At 45.3% G+C, this 23,423-nt stretch overlaps 1 protein-coding gene across 1 annotated transcript; it reads right to left on the reverse strand.

The window, feature by feature from the left end:
* Positions 1-622: 622 nt before the first annotated feature.
* Positions 623-19,908, reverse strand: NAPG (NSF attachment protein gamma). The gene is made up of 12 exons (XM_060200669.1): positions 19,759-19,908; positions 14,664-14,731; positions 12,725-12,809; positions 11,347-11,364; positions 10,696-10,726; positions 9,727-9,836; positions 9,538-9,604; positions 8,936-9,006; positions 6,236-6,314; positions 5,137-5,216; positions 3,892-4,021; positions 623-3,044 (listed from the first exon to the last, which is right to left on the reverse strand). The coding sequence occupies exons 1-12, from the start codon at positions 19,812-19,814 to the stop codon at positions 2,901-2,903; spliced, it is 939 nt and encodes a 312-aa protein (XP_060056652.1). The 5' UTR covers positions 19,815-19,908; the 3' UTR covers positions 623-2,900.
* Between the last annotated feature and the right edge of the window lie 3,515 nt (positions 19,909-23,423).

A 23,423-nucleotide genomic window follows, 5' to 3' on the forward strand; every position in this document is an offset into this window, starting at 1 on the left:
TGAGCCCAGAACTTGCATACCTGCGGTCCTAAGTTTGATCCTGGACACCATGGTGCTTCTTCTCTCTCACAAAAATGAGTAAAAAATACCTTTGATTTAAAAAAAAAATAAATCGTCGATCGTAAACCATTAATCCCCCAATAAAGAAGTAAAAAAAGAAAAAAAAAATTAAAAATCATGTTGACAAAAAGTCAACTGTGTGGTGATAATACTCAAATGGGGTTAAGCACACACATTACAGTGCACAAGGACCCAAGTTCAAGCCCCTGGTCCCCATCTGCAGGGGGAAAGCTTCACAAAGCTTCTGTCTCTCTCCCTTTCTGTCTCTCTCTCTCCTCAATCTCTGTCTCTATCCAATAATAAGTAAAGAAAACACTCAACTGGAAGTGGTATCCTTTCCTTTTTCAAAACTGTCTCAATCCCCTTTTTCTCTCAAGACACTTTCTAATGTCCATTTTATTTATTTTTCTTAATAACCAATGAATTTGAGTATCTTTTCAAATGCCTGCTGGTCACCTGAGTATCTTCTTTTTGAATACAACAGAAATCATACGGTAATGACAATGCAATGCATCCTTGGAGTGGGGGGGGAGCACAACAGAATAAAAAGAACCATACTGTGTGGCTACAGATTTTATTTTCACAATTACCTCCCTAGAGAGCAATAATTTACATTTTCCATAACACATTTAATATCGTACTCATCAACAAGATGGGGAAAATAAATCACGGATACTGTACACAGATACCATTCTCTGAATATTTACAATTAAATTCAATATATTAAATATATTTTGAGTTCACATACAACATAACAGAATATTGAGTATTAAATTCGGGACATAATCATGCAGGCTTCCACTCTGGTATAAGTGGTAACATGAGATCTGGAAAGTATTATTTCTCTGTTGTAAACTCCAAGTTTTCCACTTCCAACCATACTCTCAAAATAAAAGACTTAAGTAGAGAAATAAGATGCAGAACGGTGGGATCAATATTCTGTACTAGGATGGTCCTGACACCAAGAAATACTCTCACAAACCCTGCATACTGGATGTGGACGGGGGCGGTGCAGACAGCGGTCTTCCATGAAGCTTTTCTGAGACTCAGGGCTCTGAACCATACTCTAATTTTGTAATACAGAAGATTAAAAAAAGAATCCAAGACTGTAAACAGATGGTTTAAGATATCTTACGTATTGCCAAATCTGTTCAAATGACTAGTTACCTCAAATGAGCATTACTATTAGACTCCTCAATTTTCTCACAGGGTTTAAAAGGTGTAACTGCAGTGTGAACAAATTAGCAAAAAATTACTGTTTAACGCTTGAGTACAACCGCCTAAATACAGCTCTACTCAGACTGTACAAAGTCAGTTTAAAGACAGTTTTTGAAAACTAAGCTGCAAGTAACTGAATGAATCAAAAGTATTTTTTTTTAGTGTTCTGAACCAGACCTTCAAAAAAGGATTTCCACCCTAACATTTACCCAGCCACGTACATCTGCTGAACAGGGATGTTAATTTATCTGGCTTAAGATTTCCCAGGGAGCCAGCTGTGATTAAACCCCCTCAAGTCTACCACAACAATTTCAGGAAACCCAGCACAACTTCACAGAAGGTAGAGTGCTGTGAAAAGGTCGAGACGGGTGCTGGACAAGCAAGAAGCCACTCTGGGGGGCACCTGCCTGTGTCGGCAGTGCTGGTGTTGGGGGCCTCTTTCCGATGAACTGCCTGGGGGGCAGGGCTGAGTCACAAGGATAAAAAGGAAAGCTTCAAACATACGCAAACAAGAAAATACCTATAGAGAATGGAATATACTGGCAGCCTAGTACTTTGACTGCATGCCACTCAGAAACCACTCTGTGAGCGAAATTTCTGTTCTAAACTGCTTTTCACATGCCAAGTTACTGTCCAGTTACAACTCTTAATGAATCAAAAACTTATTTGGGAAGGAAGAAATATAAATCTCATACTCTGACAGAGATACTACCTTTTTGTGAAGACATGTAAAAAAAGGTCTGATTACTTCACATTCACTAAAAACAAAATAGGTTGGAGATAGTAAATGTATTTAAAAACAAGACAAAAAAAAATAAACACCTCTATTTATAATTATTATTAGCAGTTCACCAGAGCACTGCTTACCTTTTGGCTTAAGGTAGTGGTGTAGTGCGGGGGGCTGAACTCAGGACTTCACAGCCTTGGCGTAAAAGTCTTCTGCATAACGAGCTATCTCCTCTACCCTTTCTCTTCTTTTACATTAAAAAAAAAAATCCATACTTCAGAAAAAACTGAAGATATTTACAGAATCACTTCATAAAAATTAAAATTTTCAAACTAATACATAAGACTTTAAATGGACCTTTTATGGATTAAAGTCAGTATTATAAAACTCAAATTAGGTTCCTGTCCCAATCGCACTTTTGAGGAGATTTTTAGCAATTTACATCTCTGATATCCTGGTGGAGGTGGAAGTGGTCTTTTTCAAAACAAATCTTTAAATCGCTATTACGTTTAGCCAGTAAACTTCACTTTGAGCAGCGATTTTAAATAAAATGTAAACGATTCTTCATACATAAAACCACAGAAACTCCAAAGACTGTGTGTCTGCTTAGAATGAGATGTACATATCCCGTCTAAAATGCAGCTGGGCACAACGGCTTACAGAGCCACAATCGTCAGCTGTGTTAAAATGTGGCGGGGATGCTTCTGTCTGCACCTGCCGGTGTCTGGGGGCAGACCATGTGATGAGAGGGGGAGACGCGGCTTTACAGCGAGTGGGTAATCTGGACGGACGCAAACTCAAATTTAAGTCTTCTCAACATTCCAGATGATGGCGTGATGGTGTCTGGATGCCCTTGGAGAAGCTGAGGTCCGTGCAGGCTGAGAGGGATGTCATCCTAGCACAGCCCGCCGGCATACTCATCTTCCTCTTCCTCTGTGGGAGCAGCAGCAGAGCCTTCAGACTTGGCTGGTGGAGCTGTTGCCGGTTTCTTCTTGATCCCCCCGCCTGGAACCGCCAGACTCAGGCCCAGCTTAGCATACTGTCAACGACAAAGCAGGCTCTCAAGAGGTCGGGTCTCAAAAACAGTCCCTGACGAAAGGCAGATTGTACAGCTATACTCAGTGGAGACCAATACTCTCACTTAGGTGGAAAAGAAAGCGGGTTCTGTTCCCGGCAGAGAACTGGCTGGAACTCTGATCTCCCTCTCAGAAAATTGTTTAAAATCAATTACAAGTTAGGGAAGTAAGAGCAAAGCAGAGAGAGACCATCAAGATACAAAGAGAAGCTGAGAATCAGGACCGAAGTACAAAAGGCACACACAAGTTAGTAGATAAACGGCTGGAAATACATAAGGCGGACAGCTAAAAAATCTAAAGTTTTGTGAGATCTGTCACCAGTGCCAAGCTCTTTTTTGAGCAGTGAAAAAAAAAAAAAAGGAGAAAAAATTTTACAAACCCGTGAAAGAAAAATAATCTTATCAAGAGTTTCTTTCCTTTAAGAAGAAAACCAAGGGTCACTTACATAGAGGCTCAGGAGATGAAGCAATGGTTAAGGTACTGCACACACAGATGTGAGTGAGACTCCCTGTTCAAGGCCTGGGATCTCCTGCATCAGTGTGATGCTCTGGTTCTTCCCTCATTAAAAAACAAATGGGGGCCGGATGGTGGCGCACCTGGCTGAGCGCACGTTACAGTGCACAAGGACCCAGGTTCAAGTCCCTGGTCCCCACCGCAGGGGGAAAGCTTCACGAGCGGCTAAGCAGGGCTACAGGTCTCTCTCTCTCTCTCTCTCTCTCTCTCTCTCACCCCCTCTCCAGTTGTCTCAGATAAGGATAATTTTAAAAAATGAGTCCATCTTTGAATAACAGTAATGAGAAGGCCACTCACATCGTTGTCCATGTACTTGAAGAGAGGGGAGTTGCAGACCTCTGACACTTGATCCTGGTCTTGCTGGTCGTAGCCCTCGAGCAGCTGTTCTAGAGCGGCACAGTCCTCACTCCCGTTGAAGCCTGGAATGCTATGCCAAACAGAGTCACACATCTCCAGCTGCTCTCTTCACAGAAGGCTGCTCTGCTTTTTTTTTTTTAGCATCTACTTATTTATGTATTTACTTATGAGAAACATAGGAGAGATAAAGAGCCAGACATCACTCTGGTACATGTGCTGCCAGGGGTTGAACTCAGGACCTCATGCTTGAGAGTCAGAAGCTGTATCCACTACGCCACCTCCCGGACCACAACAGAATGCTTGTTAACCATGGATGGCTTTGCTTCTGGGGATGCTGTCTGACAAAATGGTCAGGAAGAAGAGGGGCCAGGGATGTGGGCAGGTGCCTTTGAGGACAAAGCACAGGCCCCACATAAGGAACCGTCTACAGTGCCAAAAGTCCATGTCTAGACTAAGATTATGCATGTAAAATGTCTCAAACAAGAAAATCCCTCACTCTGAACATTCTGTAACATAGAATCCGAAGATTTTCACTTTTCTTTTTCTTTCCTTTGTCTCTTTACTGGGGATTAATGGTTTACACTCAACAGTAAAATACAGTACTTTGTCCATGTGTAACATTCCCCAGTTTCCCACCTAACAGTTCAGCCCCCACTAGGTCCTCCTCTGCCACCATGTCCCAGCACCTGAACCCCCCACACCCAGTCTTTGACTCCAGTCCAAGTTCTGCTTTGTGTTTTCTTATTTTTCAGCTTCTCTTGATTTCATACTGACAGACAAGAATGTGGGATAAGAGGGGTACAATTCACAGAATTCCCGCCACCAGAGTGCCACATCCCATCCCCTCCGCTGGAAGCTTCCCTATTCTTGATCCCACTGGGAGTCTGGACCAAAGAGCTCTATACGGCACAGAAGGCCGGAGGTCTGGCTTCGGTAATTGCTTCTTTTCTTTTTCTTCAAAAGTAAATATAACAACATCATTCAAGCCATTCACTCCAAAAACATCCAGGAGAAAAACACAGAAAAGAACACAAACTTGTAAGAACCCTGCTGTTTAAGTTGAAAGGGTAATCAAGCACTGTCATTCCTGTTAATTTATTTTAAAAGGTGTCACCATCAGGACAGGAATCCTAGACTAAAGGCGTAAACTGTTAGTTGCTGAAGTCAGCACTGTTAGCATCTTACCTGTAGCTTTCCCTGACACACCTCTCTGCAGCCACGTAGTCATTTCTGTGGAGATGAACTAAGACTTGAGCAATTGTTTTCTGAGACAAGAGATGAATAAGGTTCCAGTTAAGTATCTTATTTGAGGACACCAATATCCTGACATCTGTCATTTAACCTGCAGTCTAAGTTTGCGCATACAAATAATTTCTAACTCTGAAGTGAAGACACCTGGGGGAAAATATCCTGGAGCAGTGCATGTGCCACTCACTCCTCATGTGCACACAAACCACTGTGGGTCTCATTTAAAATGAAGACTTGGCCTTATCAGGTCCAAGGCAAGACTGAGATTCTAGCAAGCTCCTTGGTAGTCCTGACGTGGCTGTAGCCTGGGGACCACATTCTAGCAAAGACTTGCAATGAAGCCACCATTTCTCTATCCCCTGGCCAGGATTTTGCTTTTCCCAGCTGCCTTTTTCAGACAGAAACACAGAAACAGAGGGAAAGATACCACCTCACACACCAGTGTGATGGAGTCTGGGTTCAAGCACATACAGCAAAACAGGAAAGAGATCTTCCTGACATCTTAAAGACTTCTTTTAAATACAGCTCAAAGGATATAGTGCAAGACTTACATCCCTGAGGCACCAAGTTCAGTGGTGATCTGCCTTCTCTCTCTCACATGGTGGGCAATGAGGTTTTGGTTATCATCCCAGCAGGAAGGACAGGCTTTAGAGGGCACATTACAATTTGGCCCAAGACAGAGGTTTGAACAGGGGCCAGGTGGTGGTGTACCTGGTGTACATGTTACAATGCACAAGGACCCAGGTTCAAGCCCCTGGTCCCCACCCGGAGTGGGAAAGCTTTGCAAATGGTGAAGCAGGGCTGCAGGTATCTCTCTGTCTCTCCCTCTCTCTCTCTCTCTCTCCTTCCCCTCTCAATTTCTGACCGACTCTATCCAATAAATAAAAATAATTAAAAAATCATTTTAAACATAAATACATATGCACACAGAAACAGAAACACACCATTGTAAATTCATCTGAGGGGACATGTGCATACCAATAAGAAAATGGTAGCTAGTGTCAAACCAAAATAAGCACTTTCAAAAAAAAAATACCTTATAGCAAGTTGGATAGTTCTCAATTTCCTTATAAATTTTTTTCTCTTTCTGAATAGACAGTGCTGCCTCGTCAAACCTAAAGACAAAACAGAGAAATATACAAGCCTAGGTAAGTCTCAACCTACAGCACAGGCAACTTTTGCAAAGTATTAGATAGTAGTGGCTTTTGAGAAAGAAAGATGACACCGAAACTGTTAGCCCCCCTTGACTTCACGGGCTCTGACTCGCCCTTGGAGGCATCAGACAGACAAGCTTAGGAAATGCTCACTGCAGTGGAGCTTTGATTCATTAGTGAGTGCCAACCACACCCTGCAAGCTTCCTCTGGCAATGCCAGTGGACCGTGGCTGGTAGGGTCAGTCCCACTACCTTTGCTCTTTATCACACAGCCTTTTTCACTTCTCTCACTTCCTTCCCCCCTTGTCATCTCATATGGTAAAATGAAAAGAAAAGGGATCGCCAGGGAGTCGGGCTGTAGCGCAGCAGGTTAAGCGCAGGTGGCGCAAAGCATAAGGATCCCGGTTCGAGCCCCGGCTCCCCACCTGCAGGGGAGTCGCTTCCCAGGCGGTGAAGCAGGTCTGCAGGTGTCTGTCTTTCTCTCCTCCTCTCTGTCTTCCCCTCCTCTCTCCATTTCTCTCTGTCCTATCCAACGACGACAACAACAATAATAATAACTACAACAATAAAATAACAAGGGCAACAAAAGGGAATAAATAAAATAAAATTTAAAAAAGGGATTGCCAAAAAATAAATAAATAAATCCCGCAAAGCCTCCAGGGCCCTACCCTCTTTCTTATTTAGCTCCCTGAGCCCAGTCCCAACTGAAGCGGGCCCTCATCTCACTGAGAGCGGGAAGGCCACTCTAGGTGTCGGGATTCTTGTACCGGCCCCGCCTTTAACCCGGGACGGGCGAGTTTTGCAGTTTGCATCGTTCCTCTCATCCCAGCTGGCCGACGGGGTGTGCGGTCTGCTCTGTAGAATATAGACAGCGTGTGGCGAGGACTCAAATCAGAAAGGTCAAACTGGCACTCTGCATTTTTCTTTAACTACTTTTATAACACGCACGCAAGCACGACATCTGCAGGAAGACTTCGCCACTCCCGGTGACACTTTATAAAGCGTCAGAGACGACAGGCGCCTGCACTGTTGCTCCACCACTTGTGAAGCTCCTTCCACCTGCAGGTGGGGACCAGGGGCTTGAACCTAGGTCCTTGTGTATGGTCACCAACAAGCTCGACTCGGTGTACCACCATGGAGCCCCAAGGATGTCTATCTTAAATGCTGTCAAATAAGATCCTGACAGACAGAATTTTATTAATGAGAGAAATTATTTACTAGATTTTAAGTTAGTCACTAAATTTAAGTGAAGGTGAAGTAAAAAAAATAAAATAAAAAGGTGGGGGGAGGTGAATAGGACCCTAATTTCCTGGTTCAGGTGTTATACCTCAGGCCACCTAGTTGAAGGCTATTAACGACTTGATGGCATTATCTGGTTGTCAAGAGCCTGTCAACATCTTGTAATGATTAAAAAGAAATTATTAGTGATTGAATGTGGTTTACAAGACTACAAGGCAGGGCTCCACACCACACCCACCACCACGGTTCTGTGGCCCCATTCTCCTAACAACAGCCACCCCTGGTAAAGATCTATTTCTTCCTTTAAAAAAAAATATATATATTTATTTATTTATTCCCTTTTGTTGGCCTTGTTGTTTTTTATGGTTGTGGTTATTATTGTTATATTATTCATTGTTGGACAGGACAGAGAGAAATGGAGAGAGGAGGGGAAGACAGAGAGCAGGAGAGAAAGACAGACACCTGCAGACCTGCTTCACCACCTGTGAAGCGACTCCCCTGCAGGTGGGGAGCCGGGGGATCGAACCGGGATCCTTACGCCAGTCCTTGTGCTTTGTGCTATGTGCGCTTAATCCGCAGCGCTACTGCCCGGCTTCCAAGATCTATTTCTTAATGAAGGATGAGTGAGAAGAAAACAACAACATCATTTTGGTACAAGTGATGCTGGTAATGGAACCTGGGATCTCATGCTGGGAGTCCAAAGCTTATTCGCAGCGCCTTCTCCTGGGTTGCCTACCAGTTCTTATGGTGCGGCAATTAGCATCTCTTGGCACTTAGGCTTATTGGCACATTTTTCCTGAGGGAGGCACAGTAATCTGACCAAGTCACAGAACAAGAAAACTGTGCACATGTGGGCGCACTCTACCTATCTGTCTGTCTGTCTGCCTGTCTGTCTGTCTATCTCTATCTCATTCTCTTATGCAGGTGAGCCAGGGGTTGGCCAGCAATACATGACAAATTTTGAAATTACACTGAGAAAAAAAAAATGGAATCTTTGATTATCTCATTGAATAGCCCATCTGGGAGATAATGACTTTTCCTTTTTAAATTCAATTTTATTTTATTTTTAAAGACTTTATTCATTCATGAGAAAGACAGGAGGAGAAAGAACCAGACATCACTCTGGTACATGTGCTGCCTGCCGGGGATCGAAATCGGGACCTTGTGCTTGAGAGTCCAAAACCTTATCACCGTACCACCTCCCGGACCACTCAATTTTACTGATTTACCTTTGGAAACATAAAAAGTGTTACTGCCCTGCATCAAAAAGATTAACAAGCTATGCCCCAAATTGCTTAACATCTCCAGTTGGATACACATGAACACAGCTCTAGAAAACTAACCTGCGTCCTCGCACCAAGAGCCTGGATGCTTTTCCTAGTAACTCAACGGCTTGTTGTAAGCGTTCCTCATTCTGAAAATAAATTAATAATCATAATCATCATCATAAAGGAAGTGTTGACTACTCTTGGATATCCCACCACATTTATTTGATCAATAAAGTAATTAGTACTTGTCTGGAGGATGGAGAAGAGTTAAGGAGGGGGACACCGAAAAAAGGACAGAATGCAGTTGTGAACACACAGAAAATTATTTAAAATCCCCACTACAATTCTATTTTTTAAAATTTTTAAAATATTTATTCCCTTTTGTTGCCCTTGTTTTACTGTTGTAGTTATTATCGTTGTTGTTGGATACAACAGAGAGAAATGGAGAGAGGAGGGAAGACAGAGAGGGGGAGAGAAAGACAGACACCTGCAGACCTGCTTCACCACTTGTGAAGTGACTCCCCTGCAGGTGGGGAGCCGGGGGCTTGAACCGGGTCCTTGTGCTTTGCGCCACCTGCGCTTAACCCGCTGCTGCTCGACTCCCTACAATTCTATTTTTAAGTCTGTTCTCATTCTGAAGTTTTAAATACTTAAGGAGAACTAAAATTCAAACTTACCTCAAACACATTGGCTGTCTGCTGATATAGCTGCACGGCCTTCTCAGGATTCACATTTTCTATTAGCCTAAATTAGATGAGAGAGTCTGGCTTTCTTGGGAAATGGGCTTTTCTTCCCATTTCCAACAGGCATTGGTTAGATTAAGAAAGCAGGGGCTTCCCCGTTGGCGCAGGACGCCGCACACTCACTTTCCAGCTCGTTCCAGCGCCATGGCGGCCGTGTCAGGGGTGCCGTTCTCCAGATACATCATGCTGGCTTTCTCAATGAGGTGGATGGCCTCTGGCAGCCTCTGCAGCTCCTTTTGGCAAAAGATACAGCACAGATTAATCAGCACATGTATGACTTCAAACAGATTCAGAAATCTTAGGCTCTATGATTTTATTCCAATTCATGCACGTAAATAACAACACACACACACACACACATACACGCCTTCTTCACAGAACCATTTCGCCATCAAGTTTATTTAGATAAGCCCAAACCGAACTAATTTCTACAGTTCATTGTCATGTTACATAGTTTCAGGGGAAGAAACCAAAAAAGACTTTGTTCATTACTGTTTTCTAGTACTTGCAAATACTTTAAACACTCACTGAACTCCTAGGATGTACAAGGCCTGTGCACCAAGTTTCCTGCCATGCAGAGGGGGCCAGGCTTAAAACTCCCCATCTTAAGGTATATAGTGTTCCCTACGGAGTCATCTAGCATTATTTTGCGCATGGAATTAGCATCTCATGCCTTACACAATTCTTAAGCTCCATGACACATAGTATAAAGGAGTGTCAATGACAATGATGTTAGAAAATCTTCACGAGGACCCAGGTTCGTGACCCTAGTCCCCACTTGCAAGGGGAAAGCTTTGCGAGTAGTGAAACATGACTGGCAGGTGTCTCTCATTCTCTCTCCTTCTTTACTTTCCCCTACTTTCTCAATTTCTGGCTATTTCTACCCAATGAATAAAGATAATTAAAATTAAAAAGAAAAAAATCTTCATGAGAACGTTAAGCCTTTTAACCTCCGAAGTTTTTAAACTTGGTGCAAGAAACTAGCACCTCGTGCCTGACAGCACGGACAGTCTTTGACTACAGCACATTCTGACTTCAACACTGTGCAGCCCATTGCTTTTACCTTCACAGACGCCACGGCATAGTACTAACCTTCAACATCATGCCAGCTTGCTCATAAGCCCTGCAAAGAGAACGGAATTTCTCTGATGAGAGTTAGATGGGGTGGGGAGAACAAACATTCAACCATAGATAAGGGAAGCTCTTTCCATTGAGACTGGCTCATGCCATATATTTTATCAGGCTTGTTGACTGCAGAACCATTTTTTTCTACCTATTATTTTTTTGGGAGAAAAGCAGATAGCCTAGTTAAAGGGATTGTGTATTACAGATACAAAAATAAGTGAAAATCAAAAAGACTGAATGATTTTCTATTTGAAAAGTCTAATTCCAAGTTTTGAAACAAGTATATTCCAAATAGGGAGGAAACAGTTTACTTCTGTCCACAGGTACTGTCACCGTCAAGAAAGGAAGGAAGCAGAGATTCTGATTTTATCATAGATTATTACACAGAATTATCCTAGGACTATGATGGTGAATTTCATCAGTCACTATGGCATCTTAGGAGTGAACTGATTCATGTGAAAACTGAAATGAACAGAGATGATTTAAATCAGTATAATAATTCACTACTTACAAATTTGTAACTTTGGAAAAATGTGTTCAATTATAGGGGAAAAAAATCAGTATTTAAAGAACATAACAATTTACAAATATATAAAAACATACCGAGTATTTACTTACTTGGCAGCATGAAAGAGTCTGAATGGAGGTAACAAAGATAAAATTAAGGAAAACAATTCTTTAAAACTTGCTACTAAAAGACAAAGCTAAGCTAGTAAATGACGAAGTCTAACTAAAACCACTACACCAAATGGTTCCAGGAGACAAGTCCTAGAGACAGGTAAAGAAGAACCGGGTTGAGACATAATGCTTCCTGAATGTGCATGTCATCCTTTTTTTTTTAATATTTATTTATTTATTTTCCCTTTTGTTGCCCTTGTTGTTTAACATTGTTGTGGTTATTGATACTGTTGTTGTTGGATAGGACAGAGAGAAATGGAGAGAGGAAGACAGAGAGGGGGAGAGAAAGACAGACACCTGCACACCTGCTTCACCGCTTGTGAAGCAACTCCCCTGCAGGTGGGGAGCCGGGGGCTCAAACTAGGATCCTGATGTCGATCCATGTGCTTTGCGCCATGTGCGCGTAACCATGTGTGTCATCCTTGAGCAGAGACCACACTAATCTCTGCCACAAAGTTCCAATTTCAGCATGTGCACTAAAGCAGCACAAGAAGAAATAATTTAATGGCTAGTGAGTGATGTCTCTTCAGACTCTACAATACCAAATAGATACACAGCTATTTTGATTGTGTAATTATCTGAAGATCTGACTAAAATGAGAGGTCATAACAATAATGTCCAAGTGAGAAAATACAAACTTTAAACTTTTTTTAAAAAAGTTTTTCTTTATTTTTATTACTGGATAGAGACAAAGAGAAACTGAGAGGGGAGGGGGAAATAGAAGGAGAGAAACATAGAGACACCTGCAGCCTTGCTTCACCAGTTGTGAAGCTTTCCCCCTGCAGGTGGGGACCAGGGGGCTTGAACCTGCATCCTTGTGCGCTATGTGTGCACTTAACCAGGAACACTGCTAATTGGCCCCCAACACTTTAAATTTTCTAACTAATGATGTTTAACATGTACCAGGGCTTAATACTCTAAGTTACTCATAAATCTTATTTCAAAGGCCTAAAGACTATCTTTAGATATTCACAAAGCAGTGTATATATCTTTAATACTTATTATTTAATACTTATCCTACTGTTTTCTTCAGTGTCTATTTAAGGATTTCCCTCCTATCATTCCAAGTAAGAAGCAACATCAAATAAATGCAAAAGCAATAGCAATACTCAAATGCAGCTCAGCCAAAGTGTGGACTGTCTTATCAGAAGTTTCTATAAGTGCTTAGAGTTTAAAAATGCAGAAATTTCCCCCCATACTTACTTCATAATTTAATACCATCATACTCATCATTCAGCACATTGTAACAAGCAAAAAGTATAAGTTTCTACTAAAGGCAGTAATTGTTGAATTCCTTTGTAGAGGCTGAAAAAGATACGCCCTGTTGTTTTCATGGGCAGCGGCTTCTCTCAGGCAGGCATCTTTTGCTTGTTCAAACTGTTTGGCATTTTTAAAAGCAACAGCTGAAACAGAACAAGTAGTATTTTTTTTTTTATCATGGAAAAGATCTCAAATGAGTCATTACCAAAACTGTATTGTTGTGAAGTATTAAAATACACTTATTTTTAATAAGGAACTTCAAAATGTCATGAAACTATATAAAGTCCTACTTTCTTTTAAAGCAACATACTTATAACTGTTTTGGTTACCAGTCATTTGGAAGTATTTTTAAAAGTCTATGTGTAAAAAAGCATAGGTAACTAGCGATAAATAGATGGTACTTACACTCAAAAAAAAAAGGAAAATCTTTCCAATACTACTGATGCTTCAAGAAAAACTCCTACAGTCAAACCATATTCCTGCATAACAGGAACTGCCGCAAAAGACAGGCATCTCACATCAGCAGATTCACAAATGGTAAAAAAACAAACAACAACAACAAAAACCAGTACGCTTCACTTGGTATCTTATTTCACATTCTAAATTACTTTGAAACTAAAGACCTGGGAGTCAGGTGGTAGTGCAGCATGTTAAGCATAGGTGGTGCAAAGCGCAAGGACCGACGTAAGGATCCCGGTTCCAGCCCCCGGCTCTCCTCCTGCAGGGGAGTCGCTTCACAGGCGGTGAAGCAGGTCTGGAGGTGTCTGTCTTTCTCTCCCCCTCTCTGTCTTCCCCTCCTCTCTCCATTTCTCTCTGTTCTATCCAACAATGATGACCTCAATAACAACAATAATAACTACAATAACAATAAAAAGACAACAAGGGCAACAAAAGAAAAAATAAATAAAATTTTTAAAAATGTACTCAGTATTTGGGAGTGCTAAAAAATCATCTGTTGTCATTTCTTTCACAATCTAGAAAACACATCTGACTTTACACTGATTAGTTTTAATATTCCTGCTTTCTTTGGGGATACACTAAAGCTACAGTTTGTCAAAAGCATCAACTAGGTAGTCTCTATGTTAGCCTAATAATTGTGACCAGGCACTTGCTCAAACAAAACTGAAAACTCTAGCAAATTTTAAAATTATGACATTTTATATCCAAAATAATTTCTAAGAAGTTGAAAGCTATCTTCCCATTATTAAAAATGCTACGTTTTGGTGGATTCCCTACATTACATATTTCTGATTGCTTTCTGCGTAAATACAGATAAAACTGTTTGAAAAAAAACTACATAGTGTGAGTCAGGAAACAGCTCACCCAGCCGAGTACACACGCTGCGGTGTTTGAGGACCAGGGGTCCAGCCCCCAGCACTACAAGAAAGCACCTTGCACAGCACCAGGGGACTTTTGTGAATGGTGGGATCTCCTGTCTCATTTCTCTCTCTCTTTAATTAAAAGGAGGGAAAAAAAAAAAAGAGTTCACCGGAAGCAGTGGAATTGCATAGGTAAATATCCCAGCGCGCGCGCGCACACACACACACACACACACACACACACACACACAGAGTCAGAGTAGCATTTCATATGTTTATCAGTGTTATCTCAGAATGCAGTTCAAAGGGCCCAAGACAATTAGAGAACTGCTTACAATAAAGATAAAGGAAGGAAGGAAGGAAGGAAGGAAGGAAGGAAGGAAGGAAGGAAAAGAAAATTCTTTATGCAGTAAGGGTAACAGAAGAGTCTGGCAAAACTGGAGGTTTTGTGTGCAACTGTCTGCAACTCAAGACTAGACAGGTAAGAAACACCTGCAGCTGCTGTCATCGGGTCGAGGCTCAGTGCCACTGACTCAGCCACTATTAACAGGCCTGAAAATACAAGTGGAAGAAACACAAGGGCTGTGTGGGCTGAGGATCCTTTTAGTGTTGAGAGTGAGCCAGCAGCCTCCCTCAGGGCAGAGCAGTGGACGCAGGGCTACAGCTGAACATACATACCTGCCTTTCCGTATTCAGAGGCTGCACTGTCATAGTCCGGCTTCCATTTTAAAAAACCAGTTTTCAGGCTAAAATGAAAAGACACATTGAACATTAAGTCACTAATACAGAGCATTTGTAAGTTAGAACCATCTTTTTAATGTAGTGGCCTTGCAGACAGTTAAGGGAAGTGGGGTGGGGGGAATCAACAGACAAAAAAATTCCTATCCCGCACATGTTCTGAATCCAAATTTTACTCCAAATAAACACAGCCTCGCCACCTTCCCACCCACTGTCACAAATGTGGTTTCCTCCTTTCAAAATGCTTGTATAACAGCCAAACAAGGCAGCATCAGTTATTACTTGGAAATACACTTGAAACAATTTTTTTTATAAATATATCTTCTTTTTTAATATTTATTTACTTATTCCTTTTTGTTGCCCTTGTTGTTTTATTGTTGTAGCTATTGTTATTGTTGGATAGGACAGAGTGAAATGGAGAGGGGAGGGGAAGACGGGGAGAGAAAGACAGACACCTGCAGACCTGCTTCACCACCTGTGAAGCGACTCCCCTGCAGGTGGGGAGCCGGGGGATCCTTATGCCGGTCCTTGTGCTTTGCGCCACCTGCACTTAGCCCGCTGCGCTACTGCCCGACTCCCCCCCGAAACAAGTTCTTAAGTCTGTCCCAGCCTTATGGAACAAGTCAGTCACTATGGGATGGGATCAACAAGACTGTGAGCACACCCCACACCCCGCGGCTCTGTTAAAGCTTGCACTCCCTGGAAGCACGGCCAGTAAGCAGATGGGTTCCTGAGGCCGGAGTTCAGGCAGCCGGAGATGCAAACTGAGTCAGCATATGCCATCCCAAAGTTCAGAGATCTCCCGGTGAGGCTGCAGAAACAGGCCGGAAAGACCAGAGACTACAGACAGATAGAAGGGGTAACATCTGCAGTCAGCAAAAAAGGCTGAATTAGAATAAATGACCACAGGGCAGGGATGACAACCAGAAAGATAAAAGAAATGATGAAAACAAGAGATCAGGGTGGCTTCCGTGATATCAAATGAAAGAACGATTTCGAGCCCTTACTTATCCTTTCCCCAAAGTGTATTTTAAAAGTTGCAAACGTATTATTTAAGTTAGCTCAGGGACTGTCCAACTTGGGCGCTTAAATGAACTGCTAAATAATACCCCCTTAAAATTCCAAATTCAATCCAACCAGTGGGAGCTTGTATATATAATAACAGTCTCAAGTGAATTAGGGGCTTGGGTGCAGCAGAAGAACCTTAACTGAAAGGTGAGGAATGCCCAGGCCCCCTCAGAAACACACGCTCCTTTGGTCACAGCTGTGTGTTCTGCCCAGAGGCCTTTACTTTGAAAAGCCACATTTCCCCCCAATTAAACTTATTTTTCATTTGTGTATATACTGTTACAAGACTTAAATCTAAAGCAAATTTTTCAAGCTTAACAAAGAGTTTTATTATGTCGTAAAATACAATCCTTAAATTCCAGGCTGTCTAATTCACGAAACGGAGGAAACAGGCAATAAAAGATAATGGCTAGCCCACCATCCTTACTCCAAAAGCTCATTACAATCTCTACAGTTGGTGTGACAATCAGAAAGATAAAGACACTATAAAAACAAGAGATCAGAATGGCTTCTGTGATGGCAAATCTTCCTTTTTTCCCTTTGCCACTGGCGTCCTAAAGCCGGTGCAGGCAGTCGAGTGAAACCAAGTCCTTGGTGTGTGGAGTCCCGGCATCTCCTGAGAAGTTCAGGTCTGGGCTGGACTGTGAGGCATGGGAATTCCTCGCTGAGCATCTGGGGAAACTTCCTGCAGGCCCCACACTGCGTCTCAGCACTAGTCCAATGGCTTCTTTTTTATTTCTAAGTTTTCTGCTCACCTATGAAGTCGAAGCTCTTGGGGAAGGAGTCCCAGTGGCTGGCGCAGAGGGACAGTGACAGCTTTCTAAGCGTCCGCTTGCGGGACCTGCCAGCATTCCCACTTCCCCAACACCAGTGCCTTTTCTCTTCTGCCTGACACAAATGTAACTGCGTGCAGTGGTCACAGTCCTAGAAGGTTAGAGATCAGGGGTCGCCATTCATTTCCTCTTGTTGGAAAAATGAGGCTCTCTATCTGGCAAGTGGCTGTGAAGGCCTCGGGTTAGGGATGGGAAACGGCCACGTGAGGAGCATTGCGGCCCATCTCAGAGCAGAAAAGCTCAGTGGGTTCAGGGGGGTGCGGACTGTCAGAAGACGGGCCAGGTGGGGTCAGCTCTGCTACAGAGACTGCGAGGTGCTCACAGACGCTGGCTGAACGCCATAAAAGGGCGGAGGAATCACAGCTCTTGCTCCCACTTAGAGCTCAAGGACAAATGACAAGAAGAGAATCCAGTGTTTTTCAGGGCGAGCCTGCAGCGCCTTCTTCATGATCATGCGGGTCTCCCAGAGCAGTGGTGCTCAGCAGGAGACATTATGCTCCCAGAGGTGCTGGTGGTGATGGTGGTGGTGGTGATGATGACGATGGTGATGGTGGTGGTGATGATAGTGATGGTGGTGGTGATGATGGTGGTGGTGATGATGGTGGTGGTGATGGTACTGATGGTGGTGGTGGTGATGATAGTGATGGTGGTGGTGATGGTGGTGGTGGAGATGGTGGTGGTGGTGATGGTGGTGGTGGTGATGGTGGTGGTGGAGATGGTGGTGGTGGTGATGGTGGTGGTGGTGATGATGGTGGTGATGGTGGTGGTGGTGATGGTGGTGGTAGTGATGGTGGTGATAGTGGTGGTGGTGATGGTGGTGGTAGTGATGGTGGTGGTGATAGTGGTGGTGGTGATGGTGGTGGTGGTGATGATGGTGGTGGTGATGATGGTGGTGGTGATGGTGGTGGTGGTGATGATGGTGGTGGTGATGATGGTGGTGATGGTGGTGGTGGTGATGGTGGTGGTAGTGATGGTGGTGATAGTGGTGGTGGTGATGGTGGTGGTAGTGATGGTGGTGATAGTGGTGGTGGTGATAGTGGTGGTGGTGATGGTGGTAGTGATGGTGGTGATGGTGGTGGTGATGATGGTGGTGATGGTGGTGGTGATGATGGTGGTGATGGTGGTGGTGATGGTGGTGATGGTGGTGATGATGGTGGTGGTGATGGTGGTGGTGATGATGGTGGTGGTGGTGGTGGTGATGGTGGTGGTGATGATGGTGGTGGTGATGGTGGTGGTGATGGTGGTGATGATGATGGTGGTGGTGGTGGTGGTGGTGGTGGTGGTGGTGGTGATGGTGGTGGTGATGGTGGTGGTGATGGTGGTGGTGATGGTGGTGGTGATGGTGGTGGTGATGGTGGTGATGGTGGTGGTGATGATGGTGGTGGTGGTGGTGGTGATGGTGGTGGTGATGATGGTGGTGATGGTGGTGGTGATGGTGGTGGTGGTGATGGTGGTGATGATGGTGATGGTGGTGATGGTGGTGGTGATGGTGGTGGTGATGGTGGTGGTGATGGTGGTGATGGTGATGGTGATGGTGGTGGTGATGATGGTGATGATGGTGATGGTGGTGATGGTGGTGGTGGTGGTGATGGTGGTGGTGATGGTGGTGATGGTGGTGATGGTGGTGGTGGTGATGGTGGTGGTGATGGTGGTGGTGATGATGATGGTGGTGGTGATGGTGGTCTCTCCCCCCGTATGTATTTTTTTCTTTACTGGGGGAGGGTGCTGGTGATTCACAGCAGACAGTAAAGGGCAGTAGCTGACAGACACATCTGTAACATTTCTGTTTCCCGCCTCACGCTAACCCCCATCGGCCTCTTCCACGACCTGGACCCCCCCACCCCACGCACCCCAGAGGCAAGACACCAAACCACGTCAGCTGCCCCTTCTGTTATTGCTCAACTTTTTTTTAAATAGTTTTCTTTCCCCCTTTTTGTTGCCCTTGTTACATCTCTCAATTTTTTAATTTTTTTTATTTTCTGCCTCCATCGCTCTATCACGGGGGCTCGGTGCCTACACTAGGAATCCACCGCTCCTGGAGGCTATTTGTAACCTTTTGTTGCCCTTGTTGTGGTTGTTACTGTTATTGTTGTTATAGCTGTTGTTGTTCTTGGATAGGACAGAGAGAAATGGAGAGAGGAGGGGAAGGCAGAGAGGGGGAGAGAAAGACAGACACCTGCAGACCTGCTTCACCGCCTGTGAAGCGACTCCCCTGCAGGTGGGGAGCCGGGGCTCGAACCCGGGTCCTTCCGCCGGGCCCTTGCTCACCGCGCCCCGTGCGCCGACATTTCTCAGCTGAGATTCCAGCCTGTGCGTTTGCGCCTCGCGTATCCGTCCTTCTCTTTCTGGCCGATCTCACTTCACACGATTCCTTCAAGCTCCATCCGGGGTGAGGTGAAGAAGGCGGGCGCCACCATTTTTGACAGCTGAGTAATATTCCGCGGTGCGCCTGGCCCACCGCTCGCCCCGCCACTCGCCTGTCGCCGGGACACCCGGGTGGCTCGGCGGTCTGGGGCGCTGCCGCGGACACCGGTGCGCACGCCATCTTTCTGGACGCGTGTGCTGGGTCCCTCAGGACAGACAGCAAGTCCCCCGGAGAGGGATGGGCGGCAGGGTCACGGGGCAGCTCCACGTCTGGCCTCCGGACCCCTCTGCACAGGGGCGGGACCCGCGGACACCGCCGCCGGCCGGGCCTCCGGGAGGCTCCCTCTGTCCCCACGACGCAGAGGCCGTTCGTTTCGTTTTCACTTCCGGTTGTCACGGGACCAGAGATGCCTCCAGCCGGCTCGGGGCTCGGCACCGGCAGGGTTCAGAGGGCAGAGGTTAGAGGGTAAGAAGGCCCGCAAAGACCGGAAGCAGCGAAGTCTCCGCCCCCATCGACCCCCCCCCCCAAGTCTCGCGCGAGGACCGGCTACCTCCAGCGGGGGGCAGGGGGAGGGGGCCTGCGCTGTGGGAGGGGGTTCCCGACGTGCGGCGGCCGCGGTGGCCCGGCCCCTGGGACGTCGCTCCCCGCGAGCCCCCCCACCCGGAGCCCGACTGGGCTCTCGCTCACTCCGCACCCCGCTTCCACCTCCACGTCGGGGCGGAGCGAGGACCCTGCACCGCACGGGCCCGCCGGCCGCTGTCTCACTTACTACTTCTCGGCTTTGGCGATGTGCTCTAGGCCCTCGTTTATCTTCTGAGCCGCCATCTGCACGGCCGGATCCCAGCTGTGTGGAGGGACGGCCGGGACAGGAAGGCGTGGGACTAACCCCCCCACCACCCCGAGACGGAAGCGCAGGCGCCAGGGCCCGGCCGGTACGGAGGTCCGCAGGGCCCAATCCGACAAAGGCGAAGCTAGACCGGAAGCCGCTGGGACGTGGCTCCGTGCGGCTCTGCGCAGGCGCAGAAGACTAGGGCTGCCGTGACCGCGAGGGGCGCAGCCGTCTGTGCTGATGGCGGCGCTCTCCTTCATTCTGCCAAAGTACTTGCAACACTTGTGTGTCAGGCCCTGGGCAATTCATCAGCGAGTGCAACATTGAATAAGTCAATAGGGAAAGAGCCACAGCTTTCCTTCTTGGAGACAGTTTTTGTTTTCTTTTCTCATTCACGTAAAAAAAAATAAATAAATAATAAGCACTGACTTTACAATCCATTTTATCGATGGCCTGGCATTCATTCCTCCGTTCATTCTGTCTCTGAGCACAATTACAGGTTAGTCAATGAGCAAAACAGACATCCCTAATTACTGTCAAACAAACACGACTCAGACAAACCATCGATCACCTGAATGAAAAGCAACAGTCTAGCAGAACCAGCCAGAAATATAGGCTGGTCGACGGTGGTTGATGATTTCAGCATCCTCGCAAAGGGATCCTGTAACAACAACCAGGCAGCCTCCCAGTTTTCTTGCCTCCAGCCAGTTCAGCCACCTGCTCCCTGGATCCCACCTTAGTGACGACTGATGGTGATCGTCCTCCATGGTGTCAGCGTCAAGCAACCCACTTGACCTTCTTGTCAACCCAGCTCACCCGCTCTAATGCCGTGGATTCTTCGCCTTCAACATGAGGTCTTTAATTTAGTAGGCTAGAAAGAAATTGAGAGGGGGATAGAGGAGATAGAGAGGAAGAGAGAGGTACTTACTGCACTGCTTCGTGGCTCATGAAGCTTCTCCTCCCACAGGTGGGGAGCACGTGGGGGCTTGAACTCAGGTCCTTGTGCATGTGCTACCTTGATGTACCACCACCTGCCCCTGTTCTGAACCTGCCTCCCAAACCCTCACTTATTACCTTGTTTCCCAACATATATTCTAGATTGCGTTATTTTTGCTGGTATTTTTTTGTGTAGACCCCCAACCTTCTTACTTTCTTCTAGCCTGAAACACACACACACACACACACACACACACACGCGCACACACACAAACACACACACACACGCACGTCTCCACCTGTTCTGGAACTGCTTCTTGAGCCAGTGGTTGTGGCTGGAGGAAACCCAGCACGCTCACTTTATTCATAACTCGTCTTTAGAAACCCCCAGGCACACCTTCAGTGCTGCCGTGAAACTGTTCTCCATTTTTTTCCCCCTTGTTCAAATCACTCAGTCACTCAGATGGCTGTTCACACCTTCCTCGTCCTGAAAACTCCTGTACAGTCTCCCTGCTGACTTTCAGACCAGCTGCGTTTTCTTAGAATACGTCCATGGGTTAAATGACCGTGGCCTGCTAGCAGCATCTGTCTTTATTTACTCTCCCGTGCATTCAATGTACCACCATTCGCGAGGTCTCCCGTGCTGCCGTGAGCTAGCTGGAGCTTCCTTACATGTGCCTGAAGTCTTCAAAGAAGGTGGTGGTGGAAGTTGTAGACCTCATAAGGCCAACACTCTGGAACCTACTCACATCACTTCTTCCACATCTTGGTGGCCAAAGCATGTCACAAGGTAAATCCACATTCAGGGGTGAGGGGTGGAGGGAGTGGGAAAGCCCCTTAATATTTTTCCCATGACTTGCAATCGAACCAGAACTCTGGAATGATGACACGTGTAGGAATACGGCTGCAGATGCCTTTATAGAGAAATAGGAAAGCCTTACATTTGTATGGGAACTCCGGCTTGACTTCCAATGCCATGAACTTCTGAAAGCACTGAAAAAAGGACAAGTTTGTCTGAGAAGTGTGCACCCAAAGCCGATGGTTTCTGACGCACACTCCTTTATCCACACGTTCATCGAGTCTGACTTCCCTGAGCCCCTCCTGCACACAAGACACTGTGCCTGGAACACACTGGTGGGTAACGGAATGTGAGCGAGGCAAGAAGCCTCTTCCTCTACTTGTCTTTGTGTCTCTACTTGGACTTCTGTGGATTAGACTTGTAAACACAGATCAACAAGACAAAAGCACTTAGGGCCAGGGAGGTAACCTAGAGGTAGCACACAGGACTTGCTTCCATCCACCGCACCACACATTACCCGAGCTGAGGGAGTGGTGATCTGTTCTCTCTGTCTCTCTCATGAAAATTAATTAATTACTTAGTTAATTAAATGAAAGTTACCAACTGGGAAATTATTTTTATGGCTTTTTTTTTTCCTTTTTTTGTTTCCAGGATTATCACTGCCTGCACTACAAATCCACTGCTTCTAGTGGCCATTTTTTCAATTTTGTTATTGTTATTGTTGCCACTACTGTTGTTATTGTTGAATAGCACAGGGGGAAATGGAAAGAGGAGGGGAAGACATGTGCGCTCAACCCACTGCACTACCATCTGGCCGCCTGGGAAATTATTTTTAAAAAGGAATAAAAGCAGACAATTGAACGAAGCTTGTATGTGACATGAGAATGGCCACAGGCAGAGGATGAAGTATAAAAGCAATGAGAACTCTCTCTTTTTTGTTTTTAATATTTATGTATTTCCTTTTTGTTGCCCTTGTTTTTATTGTTGTTGTAGCTATTGCTGTTGTCACTATTGGACAGGACAGAGAGAAATGGAGAGAGGAGGGGAAGACAGAGATGGGGAGAGAAAGACAGACACCTGCAGACCTGCTTCACCGCCTGTGAAGCAACCCCCTTAAGGTGGGGAGCCGGGGGCTCAAACCAGAATCCTAATACAGGTCCTTGTGCTTTGCGCCACATGTGCTTAACCCTTTGCGCTACCGCCTGACTCCCCTAGAACTCTCTTTTAATGTTGGGTTTGGTGAAGCAGGAGAAATCTTAGAAAGACATGATAGGCCGAAAGTTCTGGATTTAAGATCATAAATTGGGAGATACTTCACAAGGCCTTTTGTTTCGATTCCCATCAGCATTCCTTTGTCTTTTGAGGGAAAATTGCTTCTTTCCTCAATTGTAGGGAGAACACTTCTTTCCTGCCTCACATTGACTGCCCTTCTTCATGAGCCTGATAGAGAAGTTCCCAAGACTGTTTCTTCAGATCTCAATACTGTCACAAAGACTCCCATTTTATGTAAAACTTAACCTTCAATAAATAGGGTATACTTTTCTCCCATTAAACTATCTTTTATTCTTTGTCAATAATACTTGCAGACTGGGTCTGGAGTCCTAAGAGGGTCCTCTTTCACATAGGGTCTTAAGATTTGGGGGGAGAATGAAGCTTTCGTGACCTTTGAAGGGTAAGTCTTCCCAGAATATCCAGATAGGTGTCCCCAGGGTGTCCATAATAAACTTGTCACCTTGCCATGTGGACCTCAGGTCAGCTGAGCCCCTAGCGGCCTTTTCACCAGTCCCTTCACTGTCTAGAAGAGAGATGGGGAATGTCTGGCCAGTGGGTTGTATGCACCCATGAAATGATTCAATCTGACTTCCCCAAG

Source organism: Erinaceus europaeus, chromosome 10 (assembly GCF_950295315.1).
Source record: "Erinaceus europaeus chromosome 10, mEriEur2.1, whole genome shotgun sequence".
NCBI lineage: Eukaryota > Metazoa > Chordata > Mammalia > Eulipotyphla > Erinaceidae > Erinaceus > Erinaceus europaeus.

Coding starts and splice junctions, on each gene's coding strand:
- NAPG (XM_060200669.1), bottom strand. CDS start 19,814: ATGGCGGCTCAGAAGATAAACGAGGGCCTAGAGCACATCGCCAAAGCC. Junction 9,605..9,726: donor GCGCTGGAACGAGCTGGAAA/GTGAGTGTGCGG, acceptor CATCTAATTTAG/GCTAATAGAAAATGTGAATC. Junction 4,022..5,136: donor TGTGTCAGGGAAAGCTACAG/GTAAGATGCTAA, acceptor TGTTTGGCATAG/CATTCCAGGCTTCAACGGGA.